General features: G+C 42.9%; 1 protein-coding gene across 1 annotated transcript; it reads left to right on the top strand.

The window, feature by feature from the left end:
* The first annotated feature begins 10 nt into the window (after positions 1-10).
* Positions 11-20,340, top strand: CENPN (centromere protein N). Its single transcript, XM_026495285.4, has 11 exons — positions 11-449; positions 1,795-1,975; positions 3,139-3,184; positions 5,804-5,863; positions 6,279-6,355; positions 13,000-13,176; positions 13,520-13,621; positions 14,885-14,948; positions 16,487-16,599; positions 19,333-19,459; positions 19,690-20,340. Exons 2-11 carry the CDS (start codon positions 1,805-1,807, stop codon positions 19,770-19,772), a joined length of 1,020 nt encoding a protein of 339 aa, XP_026351070.1. The 5' UTR covers positions 11-449; positions 1,795-1,804; the 3' UTR covers positions 19,773-20,340.
* The last annotated feature ends 62 nt before the right edge of the window (positions 20,341-20,402 follow it).

The raw sequence follows: 20,402 nt of genomic DNA on the forward strand, positions 1-20,402 counted from the left end.
TCTGGACGGGCCCATTTCCGGGCGCTGTCGGGGAAGGAGAGCGAGTGCACGGAGGCCCGGCGGAACCTAAAACAGCAAGCCGAGCCAACAAGCCAGATTTAGGGGGCTGAGATTAACTGCATTTAACTAATATTCTCCCTAACAAGAGTGATGCGGGGACTTGGCGAGTTTCACTTCTACCGCTCTCCCATGCGGCCCCCTGTGCCCAGGTGACAGTCCAAAGAGAGAGCTCCGGGGGGCGGGGCTGGAGGGCGGCAGGAACTGCAATTGGTGGCTTTGAAGGCGCAGCGGGCGGGAAGAGCTGCTGAGAAGAGACACTGCTGGCGATGACGGACTGTGAGAGACCCTCGCGCGGCGTGGGATCGGGCCCTTGAATGTGGCGGGAGCCTTGAGAAAGCCACATCCCAGGCCTGTGGGGCGACTTTTCCGCGACTGCCACACGTCCCAAGGTACGGGCATGGCGCTTGACCTCGGTTAAGAGGTGGGGGGCTACGGTTGAGTCTGGAATGAGAGAGGGCAGTGATGCTTGGACGTGGCGTCACATCCGCCCGTAGTGGGGCGAGGCCTTACCAGGACGTACGTCAGCTCCGGAGTAGCCACCAGTTGTCACGTGACGGGCTACTGTGCTACCCGAGGCTTGGGTTGAGGCTCTGTGGCGAGTTGGGTGTTTTGATTTTTTTTTTTTTAAATCAGGCTTGGCTTCGTTTTCTTTTCTGTCCATGTGCATCTCGTGTTTTTCCTTATGCTCAAGTGGCAGCTCCTTAATGTAAGAGGAGGAGATCTACAGAAAAGTTAGCTAAAAGTGTTCTTTTTTTGTCCTGCGTTCATTCACCAAATGTCTTGAACACCTGATACATGCCAAGCACTGTACTACTAAGAGCTAGAAGTAAGAAGAAATCAGATACTCACGGGGAATCAAAAGTTTACTCAGGGGTTTACCAATCTTACTGGTGAGATTGAGTGCTCTCTTTCTACAAGAAGTCTGTAGAAAGGCATTTTGCAAACTTTACCCAGAATTAAGTATCTTCTGAGGCATTCTAAGAGTGCAGGCTCTCAAAAAAAAAAAAAAAAAAAAAAAAGGCAATCTCTAATACCCTGCTCGATATATGCCCACCTCCCAGTTCAAACCGATGGGGCCCCAGGAGTCTGCATTTTTACAAGCTTACCCACAAATCCAATGTTTTCGATGGGAGGCGTTGGTTTGATACATCACTGGTGGACCCTGATTTTCTCCCCAGGTTTCTTATCTCCCCAGGCACGCTGGTTACAAAGAGTATCTAATTCATTCCACATGTATTTATCATTTAGGGATATAGTCATGAATAGAGCAAACATAGTTCCTACCCTAGTGGCTCAATATTGTAAAGCAATACAGTAATCAATAAGCAAGATAATTTTAGGGGTGCCTGGGTGGCTCAGTCGTTAAGCGTCTGCCTTCGGCTCAGGTCATGATCACGGTCCTGGGATCGAGCCCTACGTTGGGCTCCCTGCTCAGTGGGGAGCCTTCTTCTCTCCCTGCCTGCCGCTCCGCCTGTGCACGCGCTCTCTCTGTCAAATAAATAAAATCTTTTTTTAAAAAATTTAAAAAATAAAAAATAAAAATAAATATACAGCTTAAGGAGAAAATAACTAAATCCTCCTGTTGAAACACTCTTTGCAGAGTGCCTGAAAAAAGGTAAACATTTGGGTGTTTAACCTACAAATCAAAATCCTGGCTAAAAATATGCTGAAGAATTCAATTAAGTTAAACTTTTGTGTTACTACTTTGTTGTGCTGTTTTTGTTTTTATTAAAGTGCCGAAGAGATGGATGAAACTCTTGTCGAGTTTATCAAGAGGACCATCTTGAAAATCCCAATGACTGAAATGATGACAATCCTCAAAGCCTGGAATTTTTTGTCTGAAAAGCAACTACAGACTGTGAACTTCCGGCAGAGGAAGGAATCTCTTGTGCAGGACTTGGTTCTGCTCTGTGAGGTAACAGTGTTCAAAATGATGAACCTTAAGCATCATACTACCGCCTTGGTTTTTTTCTTTCTTCCCTTTTTTGAATCCAAAAGAGATTTGAAGAACCTAATTCTTGATTGGCTTCTTTAACTTCCAGTAGAAGGCTTACAAATCAGTAAGAAAGTGAACACCATGGGAGGAAGTACAATCTGCACAAGTTAAAATAAGGAGCAGTATTCTTTTTTTTACCTATTAGATTGTCAAAGATGAAAAAATACTATTCAGATGGGTTGGTTAAGTTGTATGGAAAGAGACCCCCTCTTTCACGTGTATTTATTAACTTACTTGCTTTTTAATTTAAAATGATTTCAGATTATCAGAAAAGTTGCAAGTGTAGTACAGAACTTTCATATTTATGTACATTCTTCCTTCATTCACTTTTAAACAAATACCGTTTCATGACCCAGCAAATCCACTGTGGGAAATCTATATGAAAGAAATTAATAAACAAGGAGGTATATATAAGTTTTATAATTGATAAGCATTTATATACTTAGGTATAAACATGTAAATATTTATATATAAATAAGGATGTTAAGTAGCCTTGTTTAAAAAACAAAAAATTGGAAACAGCTGTACATAGGAGAAGAGATAATGACCCATCCACATACCAAAATATTCTTCAGCCGTTAAAAAGAGTAAACTAGATCTTTATGTACAACACTGAGAAACACTGTATAATAGACATACATGAAAATGTATGTGTGTAGGGCAGTGGTTCTCAACTACGACAGTTTTGCCTCCCAGAGGACACAATGTCTGGAGACGTTTTTGCTTGTCAGAACTGTGGGAATGCTACTGGCTTCTAGTGGGTAGAGGCCAGAATGTTCCTTAACATCTTAGGACAGCCCTCCACCCACAGAATTATCCGACTAAATGTCAGTCTTGCCCAGTTGGGACACCTTGATGTAGAGGAAGTTTAGAAGGATACAGCTGATTTAAGAACAAAACAGGAGTCTGAAGGAGATGAACGAGCTGTAGACTGTGGGAGGAGAGTGGGGAGTGCCTGAACCGAGACACTTGGCAGGAGAGAACAGGCCGGACTCAGTTGCTTTAAGCAACCCTAAAATGTGCTGTAAATGGAGCAGAACCAAACTTACCACGTTCACTAAATATGTTATCTTCTCTTTCAGGAGAAGCGTGCAAGTGTCCATGACGCAGCCCTTTTAGACATCATTTGTGAGTGTTGGTGCTTTGCGTTTACACTTCCCAGTCCTGCTTCCCTTTTTTTTTTTTAAGATTTTATTTATTTATTTGAGAGAGTGAGCAAGCAAGAGAGCGTGAGCAGAGGGAGAAGCAGAGGGAGAGGGAGAAGCAGACTCCCTGCTGAGCAGGGAGCCCGATGCAGGACTCAGTCCCGGCACTCTGGGATCCTGACCTGAACCAAAGGCAGACGCTTCACCAGCTGAGCCCCTAGGTGTCCCTGAAGACCCCAGTCCCGTTTCATCAGAGAGGCTGTTTTGTATGTAAGGGCTCAGATTCTTCAGTCAGGCAGACCTAGTTTCAAATATATATATTTTTTTAAAGATTTTATTTATTTATTTGACAGAGATAGAGACAGCCAGCGAGAGAGGGAACACAAGCAGGGGGAGTGGGAGAGGAAGAAGCAGGCTCATAGCAGAGGAGCCTGATGTGGGGCTCGATCCCATAACGCAGGGATCACGCTCTGAGCCGAAGCCAGACGCTCAACCACTGTGCCACCCAGGCGCCCCCCAGGCAGACCTAGTTTCAGTCTCTCCTCTGTCACTTACCACTCTCGTGTCCTTGGTCGAGTCCCATCACCTAGCGAGGCTTAGACTCCTCCTAAGTAAAATGGAGAAAACAGCAGTACCTCCTTCACAGTGTGGCTCAGAGGGTTAAATAAGGTAATGCTTGGAAAGCTCTTAGCGAGGTCACTGGCTACAGGAAGCACATAGTAGATATTTGCTAGGCTTTGTTTTGTTATTAACAGAATTTGAAAATACATTTACAAGAATTTGTTCTTATTACAGTGTAGTTTGTTATCTCCCCTCCCCTTCCTCTGGGTTTTTCCCTTTGTGTCCTAGTTTTCTTCTCTGTATTTTTTTTTAAGATGTTTACTCTCCTCGTCAGGAGGCAACATAGTAGAGGGTCTAAGAACACAGGCCCTAAGGCCAGATTTCTTGGGTTCAGTTCATGGCTTTCTCATTGTCTCCCTGCGAGTCCTGGGGGGAGGCCGTTGACATCTCTGTGCCTCAGTATCATCACTTGACAAACCCGTATCGTAATGATGATATCACATAAGGTTATGATGAGGATGAAATAAGAGTCCTTGTCAGTTCTTTGAACAAAGCCTGGTATTTACTAACTAATTGTTATCAATTTCTATTGACTGCTTTCTATGATCTGTCTGGTATGTAACAAAAATCAGCTTTATATTCTGCTTCAACTATGAAATAGTGGAATTCATTTATGCGTTTGCCTCTGATTAAGTTGGTCTAATTTTCAGTGATTGGATTCTATCTAGAACAGAAAAGGTGGATCCATATAGCTCCCATTTCTCACAAGTTTGTTCAAATGTTCACTGAGCGCTACTATGTGGCAGGCTGTACGCTAGGTGCTGGTGGCTCAAATAGGTTGATTCACTCTCTCTTAAGTCACAGTCTTATGGAGGAGACAGGTTACTTAATCACACAAATGCCTTCCTGCAGACTGTAGTAGGTGCTGTGAAGGAGAACATAGAGGGGGGTCTGTGAGAGCAGAGTGGGATCTGCCACACTGAGGGTTTAGGGAAGACTTCCTTGAGGACATGAGCTGAGAGCCAAAGGATGAGTGGCATTAACTAGGCATAGGGGAGAAGGGAGGTTAAGGAGCAGGAGGGCAAAGGACACAGCACTGGAAGTCTTGGAGCAGGCGGGTTAACTAGAGGAGTGGAGAGAAGGCGGGAAGTGGGAGCTCAGTGATGCGGAGGGGTCAAACCAAAGGAGGCATAGGTAGGCAGATGATACAGAGACTTAGAGGCCACTCGAAGGATTTCAGTTTTTATTCTAAGAATAATGCAAAGCCTTCTGAAGATTATGAGCAAGAAAGAATCAGGTTCTTGTTTTTTCAAAACTTATTGGTTACAATGCAGAGACAGACCCGGGAGGATGGGAGAGACCTACACTAGTCTGTTGGAACATCCAAGCAAGAGAGGAATGTAGCCCTGGTGAGACGAAAGGGGGAGGGAATGCAGAGAAGTGAGCAGGGCCAGGAAATACAACGATTAAAGCGGACCAGTCTTGCTCGTGGCTTGGTTATGTGGAGGGAGTGGGAAGAGTATGCGTGGCTCCAGTAGTGGTAAGTGCTACAAGGGAAAGCAAAGCGTGGTGGAGGGCGGGTGCGTTTGGGCAGGGGCTCGGGTCAGGCCGCTCTGCATAGGTGACCTCTCAGTAGAGACCAGAATGAGGTGCACCACCAGCTAGGAGAAGAGGGCTCCCGCCAAAGGGAACAGCCAGTGCCAAGACCAGTCATGGGGAGCACGGCATCCCTGGCTGGGTGAGTGCCACGTTCTGTGGAGTAGACTCACGTGGAAAGAGAAGAAATGGTCAAAGTATGAGTAAATGCCAAATCTCTACTATATCAAGTAATTCTTCACAATTTTATTTAGTTGTCTGGAGAAAATTTAATCCATATGAAAGTTATATTTTGACTAAAAATGTGTATGATCTAATTTGTAAATTACTATTATTTTCTCTGGTGTCATATTATGTTAAATACATATTTAAAATATGTATTTATAAGCACATTACTTGGGAGTTCTAGGATATAATAGTAATAAGCTCTTCTTCCCTGTCTCAGATACTCAATTTCATCGGCACCAGAAAGTTTGGGATGTTTTTCAGATGAGTAAAGAACCAGGTAATGTTTTCCATTTTAAAAAAAAATTTTTAGTAACCTCTATACCCAACATGGGGCTTGAACTCACAACCACGAGATCAAAAGTCACATTTTTTTCCAACTGAGCCAGCCAGGCACCCCAATGTTTTCCCTTTTAAATTGAACATTTACATGTGATATCTTGGAAATTTTAAAATGAATAGCGATATGTTCCTCTTAAATTTCTCTTCTTTCAAAATGAGTAATTTCAAAATTACTCTTTTGTGGGTATAACAAGAAATATATTTGGTGATGCTGTGTCTGGCGTAGATTGGTATGATTTGATCATTGTAGCTCTTTGAGGTTATGCAAAATGCTTACCTTCAGAGTCTGCAGATGTATTTCTTGAACATTGTAGCTCCCTTGATTTGTCTTTTTTTTCTTTTCACTTTGACAGGTGACGACATTGACCTTTTTGATATGGAACAATTCAAAAGTTCATTTGTGAAAATTCTTCAGAGAGCATTAAAAAATGTAAGAACAAAATTTATCTGAATTTCCGTGAAATTCAATTTCAAGGCATCTGTGCAATTAAAACTTGCTCCTACCATGGTTTTTTTTTTATTTGTAAGAATTTTAATTAGTAATATTCCTTACTATTTTAGGCCAGATCACAGACAAATCCTACTTAATTATGAAAACTTTCCTCTCCCCTCACCTGTCAATTCAGGGCCAAATGCTTCTTTCTTAAGAGGAGCGCTGGGCAGTAGAACCCTCCACGGTGACGGAGATGTTCTACATCCACACTGTCTGGTATACTAGCTAACAACCACACGTGGCTGCAGTGCACTTGACACGTGGCCAGTGTGACCGACGAACTAGAATGGTTCTAGAATCAGGCACTAGCCATGGGTGGTGAGTGGCTGTAGGATTGGTCAGCATAGCAATAGAGCAGGCCTAGAATCTTCAGCTGCCGTTTCACTTTCACAAGTACCACCGAGTATCTTTTTTTACCACCGAGTATCTTTTTTTTTTCTTTTGAGAGAGAGCAAGGGGAGGAGGAGAGGGAATCTTAAGCAGCCTCCACGCCCAGCACGGAGCCCGACATAGGGCTCAATCCCACAACCCTGAGACATGACCTGAGCCGACATCAAGAGTCAGACACTTAACTGACTGAGCCACCCAGGTGTCCCACCACCAAACATCTTATTGTAGGTTCAGGCAATCTTTTTTTTTTTTTTTTTTTTAACAGCCTCCCTTACTGCATTCTCTTCCCACCCTGGTCTGCCTTAGTCCTCCTTGCAAAGGAAGACATTCCCAAAATCCTGTCACGGTCACCGTACTCTGGCCGTCCTCTCCAGAATAGTAATGTTCTCTCCCCATACACAAACTCCCTGACCTGGTCTTTCCGTCTCCTCAGCTCACCTCTGTGACTTCTGCCATACTTCTACCCGAGCGTATTCTCTCATCTCCTCTCTCACAGTGCCCCTTCTGTGTGAGGTTGGAATCCGTCCCTTGCATCCTCTTAAGGCCCCTGCTTTGCTGTTCTCTGTTCTATGTCACACTCGTAGTCTCTTCTCTACTGCTTATAAACATGCTCAGGTCTCAGTGGAAGGACGTCCACTCCCTGTGCTCATCCTCAAGCTCTGTTTATTCTACTGCAGCACTTTTGTGGGGAAATATTCTTTTCTTGTTCCTGACGTGTCCATTGGTACAATGACTCTGGCCCCTCTTCACTGTCCCCTTCGCCTTTCCCTGGCAGGAGCACTGACTTCGCATGAATAAGAGCAGCTGTGCCCACAGGGGCACCTATCCTGGTCTGTTCCTCCAGGGCCGGCTCTGCAAGGGAGGCTACCTGGAGTCATTCTGCCAGTGACCATGTGGGCAACTCTGCCTGACTCTGGATTTTGTTATCTGGAGGGCCACTTGCCTGCAGATAGGAGCCAGTCACCAGTTTCTTGGTAATATGTGTTGGCCTCCGCCTACCAATTCTTTCACCTTATTTCTCAGTTGGTCCAGAAGGACAGGAAAAAGGGGTGGTATTTATTGGCCCCCTCAAAAACCTTTTCAAAAAGGCCCTTTGAAAGGGTAATGCATCTTTGCCAGCTTTGTGGTTAAGCCCCTTGCATTCAGACTACAGCTCTCGCCTCCATATTGAAACTGAATTTTGAAAGGCCGTGGTTCTCATGTGATCCCCAAACCAGCAGCATCAACATCACCTGGGAACATATTAGGCAAATACTTGGGCTCCATCAGACATGGTAGGGGTGGGCCAAAGCCCTCCAGGTGATACTAATGCCCAGTCCAGTGTGAGAGCCTCCCTGTTCAGGGCCACCAGTGATATCACCAATCCCATGGCTGGTTCTCTTTCACCAGAAATGCCAATTGCAAACACCTGTGTGTGCCAGGCCCTGGGCTGAGCCCTTGCTGGTCACTAACTCACTGCCCTGTCCTGATGAAGCAAGGTGGGTCCCACAGTGGCAAGCATCAGAGCCAGGGTTGAAATCCAGGCAGGTGGCTTTGAGCTCGTGCTCTTTACACCTGCACTGAAAGGCTCTCACAGCTCAGCCTCTGCCATGCGCCAGACCTACAACATCCATTTCTCGTGCTCAGGAGGGTCATGCTGTCAGAGAATTGGCAGTCCGACCCTCTTGATCCTGAATCTCTGTCTTCTCCTGGTTGTCTTCTGCCCACCCTAAACTGCTCTTCATCATCTCCATGACTAACTCCTTTCCTTTCCTTCTGCCCTTTGCTAGAGCGTCCCCCAGGGTTCTGCACCCAGCCTTCCCCCGGTGAGTTTCTGGGAATGACTTTAGTGGGAGAGACGAGGGAGATAGAGATAGAGTTGTTCACCACTTCCCTTTCAGAAGTGAATGAGTTGTCCCAACACCATTGTTGACTAATTTACCTTTTTCTACTCGTTTATCATCATCGGATTCCTCTGATTCGTTCATGCTTTTAGAGTCTGTGTTCTACTCCTGATCTGTTTCTCCTCATGCACTCCTGGATCCACTGCCTGCCCCTCGGGCATTACCACCTGTACTCCACACTCCAGCTGAACTGAACCAATCCTTGAGTTCTTGAACTTGCCATAGGCTGTTCCCTCTCCTTGGAACAACCTCCAGCAGCTGGCCTTTGCACAGCTCATTCCTCCCTCTCCCTCTGGCCTCTGCTTAACTAGTGCTCCCTCAGGGAGTGTCCCTGACCCACCCCAGATGGCGGTTCCCCCATCACCATACTCCTCCCACTTCCTGCTGTAATTGTCAGTCTTCCTCCAGACCCGTAGTCTCCCTGAGAGGAAACCAACCATCCTGCTCCCCTCTGACACGGGCAAGGGCCGAACAAATGCTGGGGGTGAATGGATTGGGCACATTCTTTGCAAACTCCTCATTCCTTTAATTGCTGTAGTTTGTAAAATATTTTAATAACCATTAAGGCAAGGCAACCCTGTCCCTACCCCCAATTACTCTTCTTGACCAAAAATGTCCTGACTATTCTTCAAGATGAACCTTAGAATCATTTTATCAGGTTTACAAAACAAAACAAAATCTTCATCATTTTGAGTGGGGGTCCACTTTAATCTATAAACTAATTCAAGGGTAATTGTGAGCCAAGAGAAGGTATGTCTCTTTTTTTGTTTTTTTTTTTTCTCTTTTGTGAATAAGCACTCTTTGCTACTCTGTTCCTAAGTTGTTATTTTTTATTATATTATTTGAAAAATATTCTTACCATGAAATTTTCAGACATAAAAGGAGAGTCCCATCTGCACTGTGGTATGGCATGTGCACCTGCTATTCTTTAAACAAAGAGCCTCACTGGAACAGAATCCCAAGCCAGCTGTCCATAAATGGGAATATGTGGTCTGGACCCTTCTGGAAGCAGCCTTTTTATGAAGCTGAACATGACTAGCTAACTCCTCTTGAGAAACACTTGCAACAGTGTCCCTGCCCTGTTCGCTCCACACTAGAAGCCTAGAGAGAGCTGCCCTCAGCTGCACTTCAGAGCTTGTCTGTGTCCTTCCCTTTCAGTGCCCTCTTCCCCCATGACAGTCTTCCCTGCCCTTCTTTCCAACGCCAGGAACTTCTGATGTCTGAACCCCACGCCTCCTGCCCCAGCCATTCCAGGAGAAGAGTGAAATGCTCCCATACTTCAATGGCCACATATTTCAGTTGTGAGATTTCCTCTTTTATCACTGCTGTGTTCCAAAAGCTTTTGCCTCCTGAATGAATTTCAGGCAGACTAGTGGGAAAGGCTGGGACAACAAAGGAGCTTTTTTATCGGTCACATCTTTCTGCTTGAAAGGCCAGCAAACGCCCTCCACCCTGTGTCTTCTCTGTCCCCCCTGCTCCGAGCTGGTCCACATATGCTAACCCCGTTCCTCAATTGACCAAGGACTCCCAGCTCGACTTCACTTTCCTCCTCATAACTAGCAGCTGACTAACCCCACTTTCCCAAAGGCTGATGATGGTGATGTCATGCCCCATAGAGTCTCCCAGACTGAAAAGTAACTTGCCTGCTGCTGTAGGACAGACGTCTTAAACTTTCTGTGCCAATATCCCTTTTGCTGTTAGTGAAACTTACAGACCACTTCTTAGAAAATTATTTTTAAATGCTATAATAAGATACATAAAACTATAAGGAAAACCAACCATGTTAAAATACCATTATTAAGATATTAAAATAATAAGTTGTGCTACATCATGTGCTTCTTTAGTAACTTGGTAAATCATCTCACAGTAGGTCTAAAAACAACTACTTGCAAAGTAGTGATGGGGGTAAATGATATTTTTGAGGCAGGTGCAAAAATTGTAATGCATTAAGAAAATATTTGGGATTTCTACAGACAGCAAAGTAACAGGTCTTAACATTCTGCCATTGCCTGCCTTCACAACTGAAGGAGATGCTCGATTTCAGTTAGTTCGTAGACACCCTGAATTCTAACCAGGGACTTCAGGTTAAGAACTTCCTGCCCTTGAACCAATTGGGTAGAGAAGCTGTTATGACAGGGAACTGAGAGCCTAACTGGGGAGCGATGGGTGGAGCCTGTGCCACAGAGGGTCTGATCCAGAGCCTTTGAGAGTGTGTGTGTCTCTGTATCCAAGAGAGAGAAAGAGAGAGAGAGATTAACTGTATATCTCACCAGGTAAAACTATTCAAAATACAGTGTTCTTGGAAAACTTATAGAGAAAGAAAAGACAAACTAAAAAATATGTTTCAATTGTGAAAAGGTAGCACATTTACTCTCCTTTTTATACCTGCATATCATGTAGTATAATAATGGTCATTTGTACTAAGTATATGAATATAGTTAAATATGTAGCAATTCTATGTGTTGTAAGCTTCATTTGATTCACACGCTAAACTTGTTTGTGATATGTTCAGTAGCTTGTGGATCATGGCCAGTTATAACCAGTTTATGGCCTGACTACCCTGGCCAGCAGGACAGTCCCAGGTTAGCCAAACCATTTAGGACCCTTGGCTGGACTAGTGTCCCAGTTAAGCTTGAACAATATTTATCTGAGCTATCCTCAATGAAAAACGTTTTCTCCTGGCTACTGAAGGATGATATCTGTTAAGGTAGCTTCTTGGGAAAACAGTAAAGGTCTGCATTTGGGCCCTACCTCTTCGGGTATCTGAATATCATCTTTACTAGAAGAATGTGAGACAAAACATCTGAAAGCCATCTGGGCCAGGATTATACTGATTCTGTGAATATCTTTTTCTCTTAGCCCATTGATTTTTTATTTAACATTTTTGGATCATAGGCCCTTATGAAAATTTTGATAAGTGATAAGAAAGTGTACACTTAGACATGTGTGCCCGAGTCTGCATCCAAGATAAGGACACAGAGCTCTTTAAGCTTCTCCACAAGGCTTTACTTCAGTTATCCTCATTCTGGGCTGGAGAGATTACCTGAATACGTTGAGTGCAACCAATTTTCTCCCTCTGGTAAAAATGTACCCTCCATATACTGCATTCAGTCTCGATTTCACAGGCTTTGCTTTTGTAATGTGACACAAAGAGGCTCTTCAGAATCAGACCTGCCCTCTTCCATTCAAGCTGACAGAGGTCCACTGGGCGCCTGTTGGGGACAAGCGCTGTGCTGCTCACTTGGGAAGGTCAGACAGCTCCGCGCACTCCACACGCTCCGCACAGTCTGCACCCCAGACCGGGGAGGGTTCCTTGTCTCATGCACTAAGGGGATATGAGAAAGCAGCCAGATAAAGAGTGGGCAGAGTCGGAATAACTGGCTGCTTTGCTAATGCCAGCAGCCACATTGCAGCCAGCTTTTTCCAGAGTAGGATACAAGAGGGAGGAAGTAAGAGATGTGGGGAAGCCAAGTGCACCTCTCTCGGATGCCGCCTGTCTGGGGTCTGACTTCCTAAGGGAAGCGGAATCAAGGGGGAGCTAAGAATCTAGGAACAGGCTATTAAATTCCACTGGCAATCACAATTAGAAGTTGAGAAAGATCTGTGTTTTATCCACGAAATGGAAATGAAATAGAATTTTCTATTTCTTGCCACGTTACTTTAGAGTAATTGTTAGCATCTGAGCTAAATGCATACAAGCATTAGGATTCATATATTTGAGCCCATTACTACATAGAAATCGTACTATCAAACTTTATAGTGCACACTAGGTCTGTGTTTGATGCTGAAAAGTCCTCCTTATTAAACAAGTATGGCATTTGTAAGGCTGCCTTATTTCATAAATTCTTACATGTCAGGGAGCAGTTTTTTAGAGACAAGCCCAAGAAATTGTTGAAAAATTGTGATACCCTAATTGTACGATTTAAAATTTGTTTTCCTTCCCAAAGACTTTGCAAGGTATAAATGTATCTTTCCAAAGCACCATAAAATCTTTCCCCAAAGATCCCCCAAACACTGTCACGAAGAGCAGAGAAGACTGCTGGATCTCAGCTTGTGTGCAAGGTTACAGTGACATCCTTCACCCCTAAGAGCACTTGCTGGTGCCACAGACTTTTTTTTAATGTGACTTTTTTTCTCTTTAAGTAATCTCTACACCCTACGTGGGGCTCAAACTCCCAACCCTGAGATCGAGAGTCACATGCCCTACCGACTGAGCCAGCCAAGCCCCCTGGTGCCACAGATTTTGATTAGGAAACTTAACTCTTTTTGTTGTTGTTGTTGTTGTTGTTGTTGTTGTTGTTGTTGAAGGTGACGGTCAGCTTCAGAGATGCTGAGGAGAATGCAGTATGGATTCGAATTGCCTGGGGAACACAGTACAGAAAGCCAAACCAGTACAAACCTATTTACGTGGTGTACTACTCCCAGACTCCCTACGCCTTCACTTCCTCCTGCCAGCTAAAGAGCAATATACCCCTTCTGGGTCAGGTATGAAACAATTACTATGAGCCACAGTATTTTTACTGCTCTTATCTCAGGGGTCTGCGTGGGGTTAAACTGCTCAATAAGCATTTTATATAAAATGCCCCATGTAATTCTTGATTTCCTAAAATAAGGAGCAGAAGGTGTTCTACAAGTGGGAGCATGGCACAAGCATTGGTTTGGAGCTCTCTGTTACTGTCTTTTCATCTAGAAGTAATGTATGCTTAATGCAAAAATTCAACCAAATATTATATATATTATAAATACCGGGCGATAAACATGGTAATCCTAATAAATACCGGGCGATAAACATGGTAATCCTAATAGTCTTGCGAATTTTCACTTCCAGGCACTGACAGTTGCTAGCAAGCACCATAAGATTGTGAAAATGGACCTCAGAAGCCGGTATCTGGACTCTCTGAAGGCTATTGTTTTTAAACAGTATAATCGGGTGAGCCCCTCAGTGACTCTCTTTCAAGTTACATCTCCATGTTCTCGTTCACACGTGACTTAGAAGCATCTGAGCAGGTGGGAAAGTCCACCTCAAACAGAAGGAGATCATTTCAGATATTACTGAAGTGGAGAAGGCTTTCAGTTGGTTCACATGAAGGGAAAGCACAGTGCCTCACTTTCCTCTTGTTACAATGGCATTGTGTTTCATACTGTTCACTACTCATTAGAGTTTATGTTACAGATCGCAGTTTCCAAATCAGCTATTCCAATTAGAATGTATTTTATCCTTACCGTTACTTGACACTGTCTTTCAGAGCTAATTATATTAATCTATTATTCAAGAGAGAAGTAGAATTCATTTTTGTCCCATCAGTCAGGCAGGTGATGCCGGAGTTAGAAGGAAAGGAGAAAACATTGGTTTATTATTAAGTCCCACAATTTATTTGTTTGTTAGAATTATTTGAATGCATTGTTTCCTTTAATGATAAGAAGAGATCTGGCCTTACTCACAGACTCAGGGTTATTTTTTCCTCTGCATGGCAACAGTGTGCTCTTATGTTTAGACTCCTGTAGGTGGATTGTTAATGATCTGTGTATAACTTTGAGCCCTTAGACATGTTACACTTATGTATTTTCATCTGTTCTAAGTAGAAAGAAGTGATGGCTCTCTGCAAGCCACTCTTTAAGGAAAAAAATCTAACATTGAGTTAGTGGTTTTCTCCCACAGCAACCCGCTCCCCTCTTACCCACCACCCTTCCACCCGTTCTGCTATGACATTTGCATTCCTAGCATAATTCACACTGTCAAACACTTAATTATAAAACATTGGCTGCAAAGGGAAAAAGGATTGAGAGATTGACTTCAGTAGGAAAGTGATTTTTCCAAAACAAGCGTCCGCGAGTATTTCACAGTGATGAAGACATAACTATAAAGCGAAGCATCACATTGCAAATCCTGCCTGGGATTCCTCTAGCTTTTGCACTCACCACCCATGCTTCATCCAGATCCATTTCAATGCTAACAAAGTACAGAGCTCATTCAAAACAGACATGTTGCTGGCCCAGCAGTCCCTGCCAGTCTCCTGCTCTGAGAGAAATGCTTACCTCAGTCTGCATGTGGCCTCAAATCTCTTTTTGTTGAAAAAAATAAAGATAAGATTCAACACACTGTTACGTATTAAAACCATTTATTACTTATATTTCAAGATGTTAAAATTAGGAAAAGATTCACTTTTTTTCTTCCTTTCCTTCTTTTTTTTAGACCTTCGAAACTCACAACTCCACTACACCTCTGCAGGAAAGAACTCTGGAGCTGGATATACACAGTATGTGTGTTTTAAGATAAAACCGAAATTTGGAAGCACTTCGTCCCTTTTTAGATTTCTGTCACTCGGTTAAACATTCAATCACCAGGAGCTGGATTCAGAACTATCTACTGCTTTCAGAAAAATTGAAAATTAACTTTCTGTTGAAAAGAGAAACTAAGGGATGCCTGGATGGCTCAGTCAGTTAAGCAGCTGCCTTCGGCTCAGGTCATGATCCCGGGGTCCTGGGATCAAGCCCCACAAGGGCTTCCTGCTACCTCTTCCTCTGCCCCTCCTCCCACTCATGCTCTCTCTCTCTCACAGACTTTATCTCTCTACTAAAATCCTTTTTTTAAAGATTTATTTATTTATTTATTTATTTGTCAGGCTGAGAGAGAGGGGGAGAGAGAGTGTGTGAGCACAAGCAGGGGGAACAGCAGGCAGAGGGAGCAGCAGGCCCCCACTGAGCAAGGAAACTAACCAGGACTCAATCCCAGGGCCCTGGGATCATGACCTGAGCCAAAGGCAGACTCTTAACCGACTGAGCCACCCAGGTGTCCCTCTCTCAAATAAAATCTTAAATTAAAAAAAATATAAATAAATAAATAAATAAATAAATAAATAAATAAATAAATAATTTTTAAGAAAAGGAAAACTAAGCTACCGTAAGTTCCTTTTAGAATTTACTAGAACATCAAGTAATAACGCTTAAAAACAAAAATTAATAGTCAAGCATTTCTAGTGTGCTGAGCATCACACTCAGTTGCTTATAGGTATCACTCTCTTCACGTTCATAGTAGTCCCCTGAACAATCCCTGTTCATCAGGTAGCTGGGTTTCAGAAGGGTTAGTAGCTCGCTAGGCAAACTTACACAGCTAGGAATCACCAAAGCCAGGGGTGGCATCCAAATCCGTGTAGGTCTGGAGCCCTGGCTCCGAACGTGCTGGATACACTGCTTCTTTAATCAGAGTTGTGACTGTTGCTCCTCCCAGATGGCAGGAGTCTGTCCATGGAAAACCCAGGAGAAGAGAGTAAGAAACTACAACAGTGGACCAGAAAGTTGAGAAGAGTGGTGGGGTACAATCTAGATTTCTAGAAATGAACATTTTCCTATCTCTCAGCAGTGATTTGGCAATCAAATGAAATGGTACAGCAATTAGGAATAAACATTTTTGTGACTTTGTGCGCTGGCATAAGAACTGCCATTGATTTCACATTAGGTGAAGAAAGCAGAATACAAATTTGTGTGTATTTTACAATCGCCGTTTAGAAAATACACATCTTTCTATTCATGAAGAAAAAGACTAGACAGAAATATACTAAAATGTTAACAGTGCTTTCCCTTCGTTGGTAGAATTATGGGGGGGGGGGTATTTTATTTACCAGCCTGCATTTTGCAACTTTCCTATAACAAGGAATTACTGCAGTCAAGAGAAGAAACAGTAAACGTTATTTTTAAATGACGCGAGCAACTTGAAAGGTTAGGAATGAAAGGAGGATACTTAATGGATGAAATATATTTCTAATATCTGTTGTCTTTTGAAATCTTCCGTATATAGTGGATTCACGGATCATTCATGAAAACAGAGTAGAAAAAGAGAGAGTCCAGAGAGTGACTCAAGAAACTTTTGGAGACTATCCCCAACCAAGACTAGAATTCGCACAGTATAAGGTGGGACGTTGCTTTAAACATGAACTATGAGTTATCCATGTGTTTTTAAAAGAACAAAAACTTTAAGTGGAAAACGATGATAAGAAACTTTCTTTTCCTTTATCACTTTTCTTCTTTTAATTCCTCTTCTAATTATTGAGTAGAGCTGACACACGATGTTACAGCAGTTTCAGGCGTCCAGCAAGTCTGTATGTTACTCAGCGCTCACCATGATAAGCGTAGTCAGTATCACTTTGAATTTGTATGATGAATTTACGAGTTAGAATAGACTTCTTCATCGTATTTATTAAGTGCCTCTGTTAGCAAAGGAGACTTTTAGAAATTAGGACTTTGCCTTTTTATTTCATCTTACATACTAATTTAGTTATGCGGAACTAGACACCGTCTGTATTTTTGAGGGGAGAAAATTGTAGGCTGTACCTTTCTAGCCCATCCGTACATAGAGCAACACGTACACATAGTTAGTGCTCATAAATACTCGTTGAATAAAAGAGTGACTGAATAAATAAGTCATGACATAGCCCAGCTGGCATCACAGGAGAAGAACCAGTAGCCTAGTCAATACTGCAAACCTAGCTCATTTCAGAAGTGTGCCACTACCCACCAGGAAGGCCAGCTTGGGGGCAAAGCCCAGTGTCCCCATTAGAAGAATTCAAGGTTTATATCATGATTGCCCTAATCTAATACTTGCGCTCATATTCCTAACACCCTCCCCCACCTAGTTAAATCCTTTCTGCTTAGCACCCCCCACAGCCATGGGCAATGCTTTAAATCCACCATTGATCTGATCACTCAGGCCCAGCACCTGTTTTCTTTGATTTGTTTTTTTTAGTGGGAAAAGCTGACTGATATCTTTCACTTTGGGCTCCCTACATGACAGCTTTAACCCAGTTCCTCTGAACAGCCCATACTCTAAGACACTGGTTCCCGAATGTGGTCTCTGGACCCACCATATCAGCATCACTTGATAATGGGTAAGAAATGCAGATTCTTGGCCCCGCTGTGGTCCTATTGGATCAGGGACCCTGGAGGGGAGACCCAACCCTCTGTTCTTACAAGCCCTCTGGCTGATTCTGCCCACTAAAGAGAACCACTGATTGGGAATAAGTAAGAATCCACAAATCTGCCTGTATATACAGTTTAGAATATCTCTATTCTGTAATCGAGGTACACATTGATTCATACCTTCTATTAATATTCCCTACCTTTTCTATTTTGAAAAATGTCAAACCCTCAGAACACTTGCAAGGATATTACAATGAACGCCCATTTCCCCTTTGCTTCAATTTACCAATTGTTAATATTTTGCCACATTTACATTTGTTGATTTATTCTGAACTGTTTGAGGTAGCCACAGACATTATTCACCCTCTAAATATTCAGCACACTACCTCTAAATTTTAAGAGTCACTTTAAGTAAAAAAAAAAAATTGAAATTAGAATCTAAGACTCAAGTACCTATTGAAGCAGCAGACTTGGATATTTGGTGATATTAAAGGATTGGTAGATTGTTACTAATTTTTTTAGGTATGGTAAGGTTATGGGGGTAAAGTTTTTAAAAAGAGTCCTTAGGGGCGCCTGGGTGGCACAGCGGTTGAACGTCTGCCTTTGGCTCAGGGCGTGATCCCGGCGTTCTGGGATCGAGCCCCACATCGGGCTCCTCCGCTATGAGCCTGCTTCTTCCTCTCGCGCTCCCCCTGCTTGTGTTCCCTCTCTCGCTGGCTGTCTCTCTCTCTGTCAAATAAATAAATAAAATCTTAAAAAAAATAAAAATAAAAATAGTCCTTAGATCTGTTTTAGATACATACTGAAATATTCACAATTGGAATAGCATCATGTCTTGGATTTACTCCAGAATAATCCAGTGACAGTGGTCAGTAAGGAACAGAGAGGGGGGGATCATAGATAAAACAAGACTAGCCGTGAATTGATAATGGTTTCAGCTGGGGGATGTGCACACGGACACTCATTATACTGTGCTCCTTACTTTTGTGTACTTTTGAAATCTTCCATAATAAGGTAAAAAGAAATCACGGTAGTGACTCAAAAGACATGACATTTTTACATCAAAATGACAGATTACAACGGATAGTGCTAATTTGCCATTAAGAATGCAAATGGGATGTGATGAGCACTTGAGTGTTGTGCGCAAGTGATAAATTGTTGAACAGTACATCTGAAACTAAGTGTGTAGTATATGTTGGCTAATTGAATTTAATTTAAAAAAAAAAGAATGCAAACTAGGGAGCTCCTGGGTGGCTCAGTCGGTTAGGCGTCTGCCTTTGGCTGAGGTCGTGATCCCAGGGTCCTGAGACCAAGCCCCACATGTGCCTGGCATGTCAGGCTCCCTGCTCAGCGAGGAGTCTGCTTCTCCCTCTCCCTCTGCCCCTCGCCCCTTTCATGCTTGCACTTTCTCTCTCGCAAATAAATGAATAAAATCTTAAAAAAAAAAAAAAAAGAGAATGCAAAGTAAATGCTCAGATAAAGGTCACCTGAGGGTTGAACTCACCTCCCAGGTCCCTGTGTGTCAGGCAGCAAGGCGTTTTGTGTGTTACCATTTGACACGCTGGTTGCCCTCTATGTTTGCAGTTAGCAAATTAAATGGCTCACACCCCCCTTAATCCCTGTATTTCTTGATGACAAGAAGTAACGAAATGCATAACCTGGTTTCATTATAGTTTACCATCCCCGCTGACTTATTTAGTAGTTATTTGTAAATGTGTTTGTTGACAGCTTGAAACGAAATTCAAAAGTGACTTCAATGGAGACATCTTGGCGGAGAGAAAAGAGCCCCTCCGGTGCCTAATAAAGTTCTCCAGTCCGCATCTCCTGGAAGCACTGAAAGCCTTAGCACCAGCTGGTAAGTAGTCAGCTTATCTTACAGGCGGGAAGAATTAACGACACACTACATTCGATCCTCTCTTTTTGCTGGCTAATTACCTCTGAGCTTTCTCCTGGCTCAGTCTGCTATCCCCTCATACCCTATTTTGCATGTTCTGCTTCTGCACCTCATGGGGGTCCAGGATCCACCCTCGAATCTCGGCCATTGTTAAACTGACTGACTTTCTTTTCTTTTCTTTTTAATTTCAGGTATTGCAGATGCACCACTTTCTCCGTTGCTTACTTGCATACCCAATAAGGGAATGAATTATTTTAAAATTAGAGATAAATGAGATGTATGCGGTTTTGTAAGCACAGCATCTCTTTGACTCTTGCCTATGCATTTCAGTCAACAGCTAGCCAGATAGCTTCTGTTTTGAACTTGTGTTTTTAGAAATTAATTCTGGATATTGATAGTTCAGAAACATTCACTATAATTGTTGGGACTGATTCTTTCCTTCTCCACTGTGTACCTCTCTCCGCCATATCCTGCAAAGCATAGCAATTGTGGGCCTTTCAAAAGTGACAACATGTCCTTTTTCTCACTGCTTTCTCCTCCATCCTGGAGAGACCAGGTTCTAATTGCTTGTTTCCAAGGATTTTGTCTGAAGCCTTGGACCCTGGAAAGTAGCAGCGAGAAACTATCCTCAACTCAAAACTTTCTAGGAAGATCATAAAATCAGTCTAGTCAAAGGGTAGAGTTGGGTCCATGATGTTATTGCAGGAGGTAGCATATCAGATGATTCAGTAATATAAAATAATAGTTTCATTGTAAATATGATACTTTTCATAATCTGTTTTATCATACATTCAGACTCACCACACTATACTGATTTGTGAATAAAGATTGGAAAACTGGCATATCAGTTACTTTTGATGGAAATTGTTCAATGATCATCACTAAATAGCATGTCCTTTTTTAA

The sequence above is a fragment of the Ursus arctos genome, unplaced genomic scaffold (assembly GCF_023065955.2).
Source record: "Ursus arctos isolate Adak ecotype North America unplaced genomic scaffold, UrsArc2.0 scaffold_19, whole genome shotgun sequence".
In the NCBI taxonomy this organism is placed as follows: Eukaryota; Metazoa; Chordata; class Mammalia; order Carnivora; family Ursidae; genus Ursus; species Ursus arctos.